This window comes from Vulpes vulpes, chromosome 1, assembly GCF_048418805.1.
Source record: "Vulpes vulpes isolate BD-2025 chromosome 1, VulVul3, whole genome shotgun sequence".
Taxonomy (NCBI): Eukaryota; Metazoa; Chordata; class Mammalia; order Carnivora; family Canidae; genus Vulpes; species Vulpes vulpes.
The window spans coordinates 45,919,091-45,933,297 of NC_132780.1; the positions used below are offsets into that span (position 1 = coordinate 45,919,091).

A 14,207-nucleotide genomic window follows, 5' to 3' on the forward strand; every position below is an offset into this window, starting at 1 on the left:
AAACAAGGCAGAACTCTGGGGAACAATACCAATCAAGAGAGACCCATAAATGAGAAAGAAAAAAAAAAGTCTGGAAATTAACCAGAGAAAAAACAGGAAGAAAATTTCAAGGACTGGTAAGCACTGAGAAAGACTGAATTAAAACAAAAATGTTTCCCTTGAATTCAGCAAGCCAAGAGGTCAATGGTGACTTCATCAAAGTAATTTTCAGTGAAGTGACGGGGGAAAAAAACAGCACAACAAACTTAGTGAAAGGGAAATACAGACAAAAAAAATGGAAAATACCTCTTCCAAAGACAGTGAAGAACAAAGGAAAAGGTGGTGGTGAGATTCTGTAGCTTTTATACATAGGATAGGCCTTCATGACAAGAGGCATCAAAAAAGGAAAGCTAACTACTTAGGGTAAATGGAATAAATGATGAAAGAAAGCAACTCAGGAGGGGGTAGGAATGAGACTGGAAATGAAAGAAATGTAGGAAATGAAGGAGATGTATGGCCTCAAACAAATTAACTAAAAGCTTGTCTGGGCTTCAATTTCTTTGCCTATAAAATGAGGGACGAGGGGAGAGATTTACTCCAACAATACCTTTCAAGACTCTGAACTCATCAATTCACCCTAATCTCTCTAGATTGTTCGTGCCAATAATCCTGCCATCTAAAACTTACCAAAAGAGACACATTTAACCTAAGATCATTTCAGAAAACAGGAGCAGCAAAAATGTAAAAGTTAAAAAAAAGAAAAAGAAAAGCAATTATGAATCCCTGCCATGCCCTAAAATGATTCCAACATAGTTGTACAGAACTAAATTACTAACAAACTTAGGAAGGAAGGAAGGAAGGAAGGAAGGAAGGAAGGAAGGAAGGAAGGAAGGAAGGAAGGAAAGGTATGATCCTTGATATGTGAAAACTGTACATATTTTTTTTTTAAATGTCAGTTCAGAAATGAATGGGTGGCTCAGTGGTTGAGCATCTGCCTTTGGCTCAGGTTGTGATCCCAGGGTCCTGGGATAGAGTCCTGCATTGGGCCCCCCAGACAGAGCCTGCTTCTCCCTCTGCCTATGCCTCTGCCTCTCCCTCTGTGTCTCTCATGAATAAATAAATAAAATCTTAAAAAATAAATAAAATTTAAAAAATAAAATGTCAGTTCAAAATACTATTATACTTATCATACAACCTAAGAACTGAAAGAAGCATCTAGCCATTTATCTATCCAGTTCAGTGTGTGTTTCAGAATACTCTTTTTTCCCCAACAAAACCTTCCACAGAACCTCAGTATAAAACTGATATAAGAAAAGTGGTTTTGGCTGATGCAGGAGCTCCTTAGCCAATGGACTTGCTCCTAAGCCCCAGCCCTCCTCTGTAGTTTCAAGACACTAATGCAATCTGAGTCCTTCATTTTACAAATAAGAAAATCACATTCAGGGGGTTAACTTAACTTATGATCAATAATTAGCTAATCTTTCTCAGATTCAATGATGTGGCAGTCAGATCAGGTACACATATACTAGATCTGTTTCACTATTTAAAAAGAAAAAAGTGCTGCTAATTTATCACTTCTTAAATGAAAATGTAAGCTAACCAAGCACATCTGTATTCCCAACTACTTTCCTTAATACCTACAATTAAAGAAATAAGCTATAGGGATCCCTGGGTGGCGCAGCGGTTTGGCGCCTGCCTTTGGCCCAGGGCGCGATCCTGGAGACCTGGGATCGAATCCCACATCAGGCTCCCGATGCATGGAGCCTGCTTCTCCCTCCGCCTGTGTCTCTGCCTCTCTCTCTCTCTCTCTCTCTGTGACTATCATAAATAAATAAAAATTTAAAAAAAAATTATTAAAGAAATAAGCTATAGAAGCAATTGTCATTGTTGTGGAAGTGATTTAACGTTTAATTCTATCATTTTACCCAAAACCACCCTGAGGGTGAAAAGGAGTTTTCCTTTCTCTATAAAATAACCAAAGGCATTTACCTAAACCAAAAGGGCTGCTAGTGGCAGAACCAGATGTGGAGTTAGTACTAGGCGCTGATGATGTGGTAACATTGCTTCCACTGGTATTTGTTTGCTGAGCTGAATGATCCTGCGGCCTAGGAAAAATAATCAAATCATGGTGTAAACAGTGGAGCTAATTATTTTTAAAAGAATCTCTGAAATTCCAGAATTCTCAGAAATAAAAGTGTAACTTTTCAGACTAATTCAAATTATAAGGTAAATAACCTGAAATAATTAAGCATTAAGAACATAAACACAGCAAAAACCCTATACAATTTAAACTATACTTCAACTGCCCCCCCAGTACATGTACATAAATATTTCATTTGGCATAATGATAATGTAAGATATGGTGACAGGTCAACTCATAGAAGAGAAATCAATGACTAGTCATATCCACAAAGCTGGGCTATATAAGCAACTTTTTATCTACTCCCTTCTTTCTTAGTTCTTGAGGATTGGGGGGCAATTCTACTCAGCCCCTTTAAATTGTTAGAAGTTAAAAAAAAAAAGGCTGAGAAAATACCAGTAATAACCTGTATTGATATAATTATTTAATACTACCTTTATGAAAAAAAAAAAAAAAAAGATACTTTATTGGAAACCCCTTCCACCTGATACCAATTAAGAGTTCTGAATCACTCACTGCTTCATTCATTGTTCTAAGATATACCTTTTTTTTCATTATAGCATTTCTGCAATCAAGAAGTCTTATAATTGCTGACAACCAGGCATCAACTGTCATGCCTGCACACAGGTATTCTGTATGACTTCAACTGAGTGATTATACCAGACATGCTGTGTTTAATAGCACAGAAAATGTCTTCAGGAAGATTTCGCCATTAATTGGTACTAATAGTTACCAATGTGTATACAGAAAAGTATAGAAACAGAAACAGAAGAAATGAATTTCCATCAGAGAAGCAAATATTTGCTGTTGGGGTAAAACCAGCATAAAATATTGTAGAATGAGTGTCAGTGGCTTGGAGAAATGCCTGGAGAAAATACTGTACCAAATCTTTACAAAATGCTATACCACAAACTCTCAACAGTAGAGGTTCACCACATATGCAAAAATGTGAATATTTATGATGAAGTCAACATGATTCAAAAGAATCACTCAACATGAAGTAGTGTTAGGAAGACTTTAACCGATTTATTTCATGTCTATTTTCTATGTATGCATAAGAGTTATATGATAAAATATATCCAAAAATAAGTCTAAAGGAACTTTCTCTAAATATAAAAATTTCAAGTGAAAAGAAAATATAACACGTTTGAATCTTTTATTAGTGATACAAAATATAAAAGTATCTTTTAAAAACTGATAATGAGGTACACCTGGGTGGCTCAGTTGGTTAAGCATCTGCCTTCAGCTCAGGTCATGATCCCAGGGTCCTAGGATTGAGCCCCACGTCAGACTCAGTGGGGGTCTGCTTCTCTCTCTCCCTCTGCCCACGCGCCCCCCCATCTACCACACATGCTCTTTCTCCCTCTCTCAAATAAATAAATTTTTTTTTAAATTTTTATTCATTTATGATAGTCACACAGAGAGAGAGAGAGGCAGAGACATAGGCAGAGGGAGAAGCAGGCTCCATGCACCGGGAGCCCGACGTGGGATTCGATCCCGGGTCTCCAGGATCGCGCCCTGGGCCAAAGGCAGGCGCTAAACCGCTGCGCCACCCAAGGATCCCAAATAAATAAAATCTTTTAAAAAAAATTGATAATGAAATATGGCTACTCATTTGTGGGTTACCAAGGAAATAGATACCTTTGATCTTATCCAAAAATCACTCTACACCAGAAAGCATAGCTAAAAACATATCTGCTTGTTCTATAATTCAAATACTTTAGAATTATGACCATTCAGAAATATGACAATACTGATGAACTCCTTAAAATATCAAATGTGAAAGCATCACCATTACTGAATCACATTTTTTTAACTTGTTATCAACAAATAAGTGAATTTTAATCGATTTTAATATTAACGGTAGAGAAAGTCACTTAAAGCCAAGACTAGGGCCACCTCAGTGGCTTAGTGGTTGAGCATCTGCCTTTGGCTCAGGGCATGATTCCGGGATCCTGGGATGGAGTTCCACATCGGGCTCCCTGCAGGGAGCCTGCTTCTCCCTCTGCCTATGTCTCTCTCATGAATAAATACAAAAATCTTTTTTTTTTTTTTTAAAAAGCCAAGACTAGTTATTTTTTAAAAAGAAATAGTTAATAAAAAAAAGAAATACAGTTGACTCTTGAACAACATAGGTTTGAACTGTATAGGTCCAATTATACCTGGATTTTTTCAATAAAGACAGTAGAGTACTAGAACTGTATTTTCCTAATAACCTTTTTCTCTAGCTTATAGTATGAAACCAGTATATAATACATATAACATACAAAATAAGTTTGTTCAAGTTCCCAGCAAGGCTTCCAGTCAACAGTAGGCTAGAGTAATGAAGATTCTGGGGAGTCAAAAGGTATACTCAGATTTTTGATTGCATGGGGGTTGGTGCCTCTAACACCTGCATTATTCAAGGATTAATTGTATAAACATTTATTCACAGTTTAAAGCTCTAAGTCTTCTCAAAACATACCTGTTTTGTGTTTTGATGACAAGGTGAACAGTAAGTCCATCATGAATTCCATGCTGACTCAAAGTATCTTGATCTTTTAAAATTTTTCCAGCAAATATTAACACAAGTTGGTCAGTATGTGATTTGAAACGTTTAGAGATTTCTTCCTTGAACTAAATAAGATAAAAATAATTATTATAGGGGTTTACATAGCACCACCTAGTCGAGTTTCTATTAGTACTTCAAAAAGGCTCCTACTACAAATATTGCAACAATTCAATCAGTATAAAGATACCTCTTTTGTCTGTATCTTGATCACAGTGGGAAATGAATATTAGCACTTCACACTCATCTCCAACACTAAGGTTTTGTTCTAAGTACACATGTCCTATTTTCAACTTTCTGCTAAGGCCTGACAACTCATTTCTTCCCAATATTCTTGTTCTTTCTACACCAGTGGTGCTAACTCTAGGTCAAGTAACATAGCTGTTACCAAGTTTACAATAATCTATGCCTCAGATTTCCACTCCAGTCCTGCTCCATTCTAGCTGAATACATATACAGCCAACCTCATATTCTCAGCCTATTATACTTACTTTCCTCCCTACCTTTTTCATTCAACATTAACAGGAAGCATTATCTACACACACACACACACACACTATCCACATGCAAAGATACAGAGCAAAAAATCTTTCCTTCAAGGACAGCAATTAAAGTGTTATTAGTCAAGTAACACAAAGTACAGAGGGCAGTTAAAGAAAGCTTTCCAATGAAAACTGAAGAAAGATTAGGAACTAGCCAAGAAAACCTGAAGAAAGGCTTTCCAGAGACAAGAAAAACATGCAAAAAACAGAGAAAAGAGCTTCATACTATTAAAAAAAAAAAAAAGCCTTTATTTATTCGATGTTAATTCAGTGTTTTTTCAGATCTTTATCACAATCACCTATATGCTAGGGTTTACTTCACTGTCTACATCAGGAGATCTCAGAGTAGGCCAAGGAAACTACATTAAGAGACTACCTCAGAGAATCCAGCCCAAATTCAGAAAAGAACTACATCTTAAACCATTCTACCCCAATGCCCTACAAAAATGGGTATCAAGAGATGAAGGCACTACCACCAAGGGAATGTTTTGGAAATATAAGGGAGTATTTTTGGTTGTCATAGTAAGTAAGAAGATACATTAAATAATATCTGAAACATAAAATCTTGCAGAAGGAAGGGAAGGGGAAGTGTAGAGGGATATAAATAAAACACAGGCATATATGTCAATAATTGTTGAAAATGAGAAGTGCATGAAAGTTCATCACATGCTATCTTTGTGTATGAATGAAATTTTCCATAATCAAGTTACAATACTCAGTGTAAACAACTGTTTTATCATAAAGATGATGCAAAATTATGCCGCAGTAAATATTTTAGAGTTTTTCCATCTAAGCTCTTTCTCTGAAAGTACATAATCTGTAACTTTTTTTATCTAAGATAACAATTTCCAAATAACTAAAAAATCTTTGTAAAACACCATTTGGTAATATCCTCTGGAGAGGCCAATCAATAATTAAACCATTTTCCTATCACTGACATGTCATTTCTCCCTTTGGTAGCTACTAGAAATAGTAATAATGTAACGAGCAACAGAACACATGGTTTCCTTTTCTTCTTTTTTTTTTTTAAAGATTTTGAAAGAGAGAGAGAGAGAGAGCATGATCAGGGGGAGACAGAGGGAGAAACAGACTTCCTACTGAGCAGGAAGCCCAACTTAGGACTTGATCCCAGGACCCTGAGATCACGACCTGAGGTGAAGGCAGATGCTTAACTGACTGAGCCACCCAGGTGCCCCAGAACACATGGTTTTCTAATGACTGAATGACAATGTATGTAAAATGCAAGCATCAAGGACACTGCTGGTGGTCAATAAATAGTAGCTACTACTATGCCAAGTCTTTTAACCCTCAATATCTCTGAGGTAGATAGGTTTTAATCCTAGTTCAGATACAGAAACAAAGAGAGGTTCAATATGTCCCTCTCAGTAACACGGCTAATAAACTGCCAGGTTAGGATTCAAACTTGACTTCAAGAACCAACCTACCTAGATAAACTATGATATCTATTTTATATTATAAAATGGGATTAATTTAAGTCTGTTTCCTAACCTTAAAGAAAACCTTTTCAGAATCTTTAATATCCCTCATGTGTGGGGGGATTTAACTAAGTATAAAATTACATAGTATTTTAGTATATTTTAGGATTTGAAGGTAAGATGCCGAACTAAAAAAACACATCTACTCTCACATCCTAACTTCCCACTAAAACAGTAAAGGATTTTTTAATGCTTTATGGAGGTATAACTCACATACCATACAATTTTTGCCCATTTAAGGTGTACAATTCAATGGTTTTCAGTATATTCACAGATATGTGCAATTATCACAATTTTAGAACACTTTCATCTTCTCTAAAAGAAACCATTACCCTTTAGCTATCACCTCCCTATTCCCCCATCACTGCAACCCTTAAGAAACCACTAATCTACTTTCTATCTCTACAGATTTCCCTATGCTTGACATTTCATATAAATACAATTATATAATATGTGGTCTTTGTTAACTGGCTTCTTGGCATTTTCAAGGTTCACTCATGCTGTAGCATGTATCAGTGCTTCCTTACTTTTTATAGCCAAATATTATTCCACTGCATGGATACACAACATTCTCTGTTTGTATTCTTAATCAACTGATGGGGCATCTGGGTTGTTTCCACCATTGGGCTTATATATAAATGCTGCTGTAAACATTCATATACAGGTTCTGGTGTAGACACAGGTTTTCATTTCTCTTCAGTATATACCAAGATGTAGAATTACTGGGTCATATGGTACCTCTTTATATAACCATTTGAGGAACCACCAGAGTATTATCCTAAGTGGCTGTACCATTGTATATTCCCACCAGCAGTGTATAAGGGTTCCAATCTCTCCACATCCTCACCAATATTTATTATCTGATTTCTTAAATTATAAGCTATCCTAGCGGTTTTGATTTGCACTCCCCTGATAGCTATTAAATATCTGTTCATGTGCTTAGTTATAAATCTTCTTTGGAGAACTATTTATTCAGATTTTTTGCCCTTTTTTGTATTGGTTTGTCTTTTTATTATTGAATTGCAAAAATTCTTTTTTAAAAGTTTTAAGTAATCTCTACTACCCAATGTGGGGCTCAAACTTGCAACCCCAAGATCAAGTCACATGCTCTTCTAAGCCATGCAGGCACTCCTCAAAAGTTCTTTATATATCCCAGATACAAATCTCTTTCTGGGACAGGATTAGCAAAAAGAGATAACAGAAAAAACTGAGACTTTTCAGTCTCAACTGGAACAAAATTTTAAAGCTGGACATCGGATGGACACCTGGTCAATTAATTTAGCAGACCCAAGAGAACTGAATCCTAAACTGGCAATGCAGAAAGCAATAGCTAATTCAATCCCCAGAATCTGCAGAATTCCTAGAAAACTCAATACTGGTACCACCAGAGGCTGAGGGCAGGGGGTCATGGGTTGAGAGACGCATAAGGGCTAAAACACAGAGGACTATTTGCAAGTCTCAGAAGCAGACATATCCTCACTTCACACACCAAGCAACAACTGCCCCTCCTCAAATCCAACAAGAGACTAAGGGACTTTTTTCTTCTCTAGAAAGGGAACAGAGAGTCTCTGGACTAAAGAACACACAAGGCACAATGAGACTGGGAGTACAATATAAAATGAAAAAAACTAAACATGACACATTAGATGCTGAGCCTTTCCCCCCTTCACTACACATCTATGAAACCGAAAGCTGGGGCCTTCACCATCAGGCAGTTAGACTATATTATTATAGCATCTCCAAGGAAAATCTAACTATCCTAAAAGAAAAATACCTAAAGATATGGATGTAAGAGTTTTTTCCAGGCACCCTAGAGCAGTGGTACCCAAGGCAGATGGATCCACTCTGAGAAGCATCTGGCAAACTCTGTAGACATTTCTGCTTGTCACAACAGGGGTTAAATACCACTGTCATATGGTGGGCGGAGCCCAGACATACTGCCATACATCCTACAATGCATAGGATAGTCCCACCCAACAACAAAGAACTATCAAGTTCAAAGTGTCAATAATGACAAGGTTGCCAAACTGCCCTAGAGCTGTACTTCTCAAAGGCCCAGATAAGCAGCATTCACCTTTACCAGGTTAACTTGGTAGAAATAATTTCTCAGTTCCCACCCCAGACCAACCAAATCAGAAACCCCAGGGATGGAGCCCAGCAATCTAGAGTTTAACAAGCTTCCCAGGTGATTCTGATGCACACTAAAATTTAAGGACCACTGCCTGCTCTAGGTATAACAACAAATGTTGCCAAAAAATAAAAATGATAAAGGAACATATCAAATGTCATCAAAAGGATACAACCACTCCCACACAAAAAATCCTCAACAAACAAATCTACAAACCTGTAGATGAAAATGAAACTTTCTTTTAAATAGGCTTCATGCCCAGCACGGAGCCCAATGAAGGGATTGAACTCATGACCCTGGGATCAAGAATGGAATGCTTAACCAACTGAGCCACCCAGGGGCTCTGAAAATAAAAGTTTCTAAGTACACGTGGGTTGCTCACCACGCTAGACCATAAAGTGGGTAACAGAAAAACCTTGGTAATTTAAGATAACTGAAATCATGTAAATATATTCCCTGGCAATTTCAGAATTACACTAAAAACCAGTAAAAGATGATTACCAGGAAAATCTCCAAGTTAAACAAAAATACTTCTAAATAATTCAAGGGTCAAAAAGGAAGTCTTGAGTAGAAATTAGAAGTACTTCCAACTAAATGAAAATTAAGCTACAATACGTCAAAATGTATGAGATTTGGATAAAGCAATACCTAGAGAAATTAACAATATTAGGCTTACATTTAAGATCACAAATCTATAATTTAAGTTTTAACCTTTCGAAACTCAGAGAGCAAATGAAACCCAAACGAGGGATATAAAAAAAAAGCAGAAATCAGCAAAAACAGAACAAGAGAAAAATCTTTTAAAGTATCAGTAAAACTGATAAATCTCTAGCTAGATTGACCAAGAAAAAGCAGAAATACATAAATTAATATTATCAGGAACAGAAGGGAAAGTCTACAGACTTCATGTACAGTAAAAGGATAAGGGACATTCCACACACGCGTGTGACAAGTTTGATGAAACGAGTCAATTTCTTCAAAGAGTGAAGCTACCAGAACTCATTCAATCTCTTTTGAAAATACAAGCGGGGACACCTGGGTGGTTCAGTGGTTGAGCGTCTGCCTTTAAATCAGGGTGTGATCCCAGAGTTCTGCTTCGAGCTCCCTGCAAGGAGCCTGCTTCTCCCTCTGCCTATGTCTTTGCCTCTCTCTGTGTCTCTCATAAATAAATAAAATCTTTAAGGAAAAAAAAAAAGAAAATACAATTCTCAACTCATTTCATGAGGCTAATACCATCCTGATAACCAAAGCAAAAAAACAAAGTACAGACCAATATCCCTTATGAACACAGATGTAGAAATCCTCCACTAGGGGATCCCTTGGTGGCTCAGCAGTTTGGCGCCAGCCTTCAGCCCAGCTCATGTTCCTGGAGTCCAGGGATTGAGTCCCATATTGGGCTCCTGCATGGAGCCTGCTTCTCCCTCTGCCTGTCTCTCTGCTTCTCTCGCGCTGTGTCTCTCATGAATAAATAAAATCTTTGAAAAAAAAGAAAGAAATCCTCCACAAAATACTAGTAAATCAAATCCAGCAATATGCAGAGAACTAACAGGCTAAGTCAACATTTGAAAATTAATGTAATTCACTTTATCAACAGACAAAAGAAGGAAAACCAAACAATCATATTATCAGTCGACAGTAAAAAAGCATGTGACAACATTCATTCGTGACAAAAGTCTCAACAAATTAGGAATAAAAAGGAACTACCTAGACCTGCTAATGTGCATCTAAGAAATATGTGCAGTTAACATCATACTTAATGGTGAATGCTTTCCCACTAAGATGAGGAACAAACCAAGAATATCTCACACACACTCCCCTCACCCAATCACCACCACCACTCTGCTCAACATGGTATTCAAAGTCCCTCAATCCAACAAGGCACAGATACTGGAAAAGAAAAGGAAGGAAAAAAAAAAGAGAAAGAAACTTATCAGTCACTTGCAATGTATGAATCTTATCTGTATCCCACTTCAAAACTTAATCTTTTTAAACAAAAGAGAAACAAGCCAAACTGAGTGAAAATATCTGCAAAAAAACCACGTCTATCTGATAAAGGACTATTATCCAAAATATATGAAAAACTAAAACTCAACAGTTTAACAACCAGGTAAGCTGATTTTAAAGATAGGCAAAAGACTTTAACACCTCACCAAAAATAATATACAAAATGCAAACAAGCACATGAAAAGATGCTCCACATATGTCATTAGGGAACTAAAAAATAAAACTTGGAAACTGCACTACACTCTTACTAGACAGAATGACCAAATCCAAAATACAACACTAGATGCCAGCATGGATATGGAACAGGAACTCTTATTCATTGCTGATGAGATACCATTTGGTACACTCTGGAAGACAGTTTGGCAGTTTCTTGTAAAGCTAAACACTCTTACCAATTGAACCAGCAATCACACTCCTTGGTATTTACCCCATAAAGTTAAAAACTTAGGTCCAGGGGATCCCCGGGTGGCTCAGCGGTTCAGCACCTGCCTTCAGCCTAGGGTATGATCCTGGAGTCCCGGGATCGAGTCCCATGTCGGGCTCCCTGCATGGAGCCTACTTCTCCCTCTGCCTGTGTCTCTACCTCTCTCTGTGTGTCTCTCATGAATAAATAAAATCTTAAAAAAAAAAAAAAAAAAAAAAAAAAAAAAACTTAGGTCCACACAAAAGGAGAAAATCAGAAGCTAAGTAATATTCACAAATGATAAAAGCTGCAAACTTATGTACACACAAAAATCTGCACACACATGAAGCAACCAAGATATTCTTCAATAGGTGAATGAATAAACTGTGGTACATCCAGACCACAGAGTATTATTCAGTGCTAAAAACGTTATATTTATATGAAACCGTATGTATGTATGTATGTATGTGTATATATAGGAAAGGATAATGAATAGGCAGAGTACATGTCATCAAACGTTTGTCAAAACCCAGAATAGGGACACCTGGGTGGTTCAGCGGTTAAGCGCCTTTGGTCAGAGTGTGATCCAGGGAGTCCTGCCTAGGGCAGGAGCCAGGGGCTCTCTCTTCCTGTCTCTCTCTCTCAAGAATAAATAAAATCTTAAAAAAAAAAAAAAAAAAAAGCCCACAGAATGTAAAAACATCAAGAATGAATCTTAAACTATGGAGGAGCCTGGATAGCTCAGTCTGTGGGTGTTTGACCTCAGCTCAGATCATGATCCCACGGTCTTGAGATCAAGCCCCACATCAGGCTCCCTGTTCAGCAGAGTCGGCTTGTCCCTCTCCCTAGGGCTCTACCCCTGCTGGTGTGGTCTCTCAAATAAGAAAAAAAAAAAATCTTTAAAAAAAAAATGTAGAAGAATGAATCTTAAAGTATGGACTTCAGGTGATGCCCATCAATTTTAAGAAATGTACAACTACAGAGTGGGATGTTGATGCTTTGGGAGGTGGGGGGATTTGGAGCAGGGGGTATGGAAACTCTGTACTTTCCATTCAATTTGCTGTGAGTCTAAAACTACTCTAAAAAAATACAAGTCTTTTTTGAAAACAATTAAAAATATATAATTATTCTATCATTATGCTAAAAACTCATTTCGAGATAGCAAGGAAATCCTGAACTGATGAAATTAAGGAATTATTCACTACAAAGGCAGAATAATGTATCGATTTTTAAAAAGGTCCTTTAAAAAAAATTTTATTTTTCTCCCTCTGCCTGTGTCTCTGCCTCTCTCTCTCTCTCTCTCTCAATCTCTGTCTCTCATGAAAAAGTAAATAAAATCTTTAAAATAAAAAAAGGACTTTTTTTTTTAGGACCTTTTTTTATTTTAAAGATTTTATTTACTTATTTGACAGAGAATGTGAGAAAGCACAAGCAGGGGGAGCAGCAGAGAGAGAGGCAGAAGCAGGTTCCTGGCAAGCAGGGAGCCCAATGCAGGACTGAATCCCAGCAGCCTGGGTTCATGATGTGAGCCAAAGGCAGACACATAACCGACCAAGCCACCCAGATGCCCCAAAAGGTCCTCATTTTTTCAAAGACACATCCTGAAATATTAAAGGATGAAATGATATAATGCATGAGAGATGCATCAAAATAATGAGGAAAAGGTAGGGTGCCTGGCAGCTCAGTTAGGTGTCTGCCTTCAGTTCAGGTCATGATCCCACGTTCTGGGATTGAGCCCCACATGGAGCCTGCTTTTCCCTTTCCCATGCTCATGCTCTTTCTCTTGAATAAATAAATAAAATCTTTAAAAAAAAAAATGATGGGGAAGGTGCCTTAAGGGAAAGTATACTTGAAACAAGGATGGCTTTAAGATTAGCTGTCAAAGGTGGGTACAGGATTCCTGAGGGTTTAACTAATATCTATTCCCCATATACTTGAAATCACCCATAAAAAAAAAAAATTTAGAAGAGGGAAGAATAACTGGCCTAAAATGTTACATACAGTAAAAAAAAATCCCTCAAAATGAAACATTTTCAGACATACAAAGACTAAAATATTACCTGGCATATACAGACTATAGGAAATGTTAATGTATTCCTCAGACAAAAGAAAATGACCCTAAAAGAAGGAATAAAAAGTGGAATATATACATGGGTAAATCAAAATAAAATTTTGATAAAGCATTAATAATAATGCCTTGTGTTATATGAAAGAACGTCTAGTCCAGAGGCAGGTGGGAGTTTAACTGTTCCAAGGTCCTTAAACTAAATAGGAAGAAGTACAAGTACTTATTTAGTCATTTTACAAATTAAGATGCATATGGTAATCTCTAGAACTACTAAAAAAAAATAGTAAAAACAGAATACATCCACCAACTTAATAGTAAAAACAGAATACATCCACCAACCTAACAGAAGAGAATAAACAGGAAAAATAAATAATAATATAATGGATAAATGTAAACCAAATTTAGCAGCAATTACATAATAGACTATATATTAAAAAGACAAAGACTACCAAACTGGATTTAAAAACTCAACTTCATGCTGCTTAAAAATGGTATTCCTAAACTGCAAAGAAGATTGAAAAAAAAAAAATGGGTATAACCAAAGAAAGTGAGTGAGGTTATTCTAAACAACAAAACAGACTTTAATACAAAAGCAACAAGACATTTCAACATTCTGAAGTGTTAAATTCGCAAACCAAAACTTTATATGTATACATATATATAAGACAGCTTCAAAGTACATAAAACCTAACATAACCACAAAGAAAAACACACAAATCCAAAAGTATAGTAAGATTTGAGCACATTTACCTCAGTACCTGATAGAATAAAATAGGAAAAAGAAAAAAAGGTAAGGATATAAAAGATTTGAACATAATTAAATAATGTCTTAACTGGAATGTATAGAAAACTGCATCCAACAACTACAGAATAAGCATTCTAAGTACATTTATAAAACT

The 14,207-nt window shown here is 36.6% G+C and overlaps 1 protein-coding gene across 2 annotated transcripts in view; it reads right to left on the minus strand.

The window, feature by feature from the left end:
* UBQLN1 (ubiquilin 1) overlaps window positions 1–14,207 on the minus strand; it is a 45,043-nt gene that overhangs the window by 17,940 nt on the left and 12,896 nt on the right. For both annotated transcript variants that reach the window (XM_025988251.2, XM_025988250.2), the window contains exons 2-3: window positions 4,584–4,735; window positions 1,969–2,084 (exon numbers count right to left, since the gene is read on the minus strand). In XM_025988251.2, coding sequence (XP_025844036.1) covers window positions 1,969–2,084; window positions 4,584–4,735 — 268 coding nt within the window. The remainder of the gene's footprint in view (window positions 1–1,968; window positions 2,085–4,583; window positions 4,736–14,207) is intronic.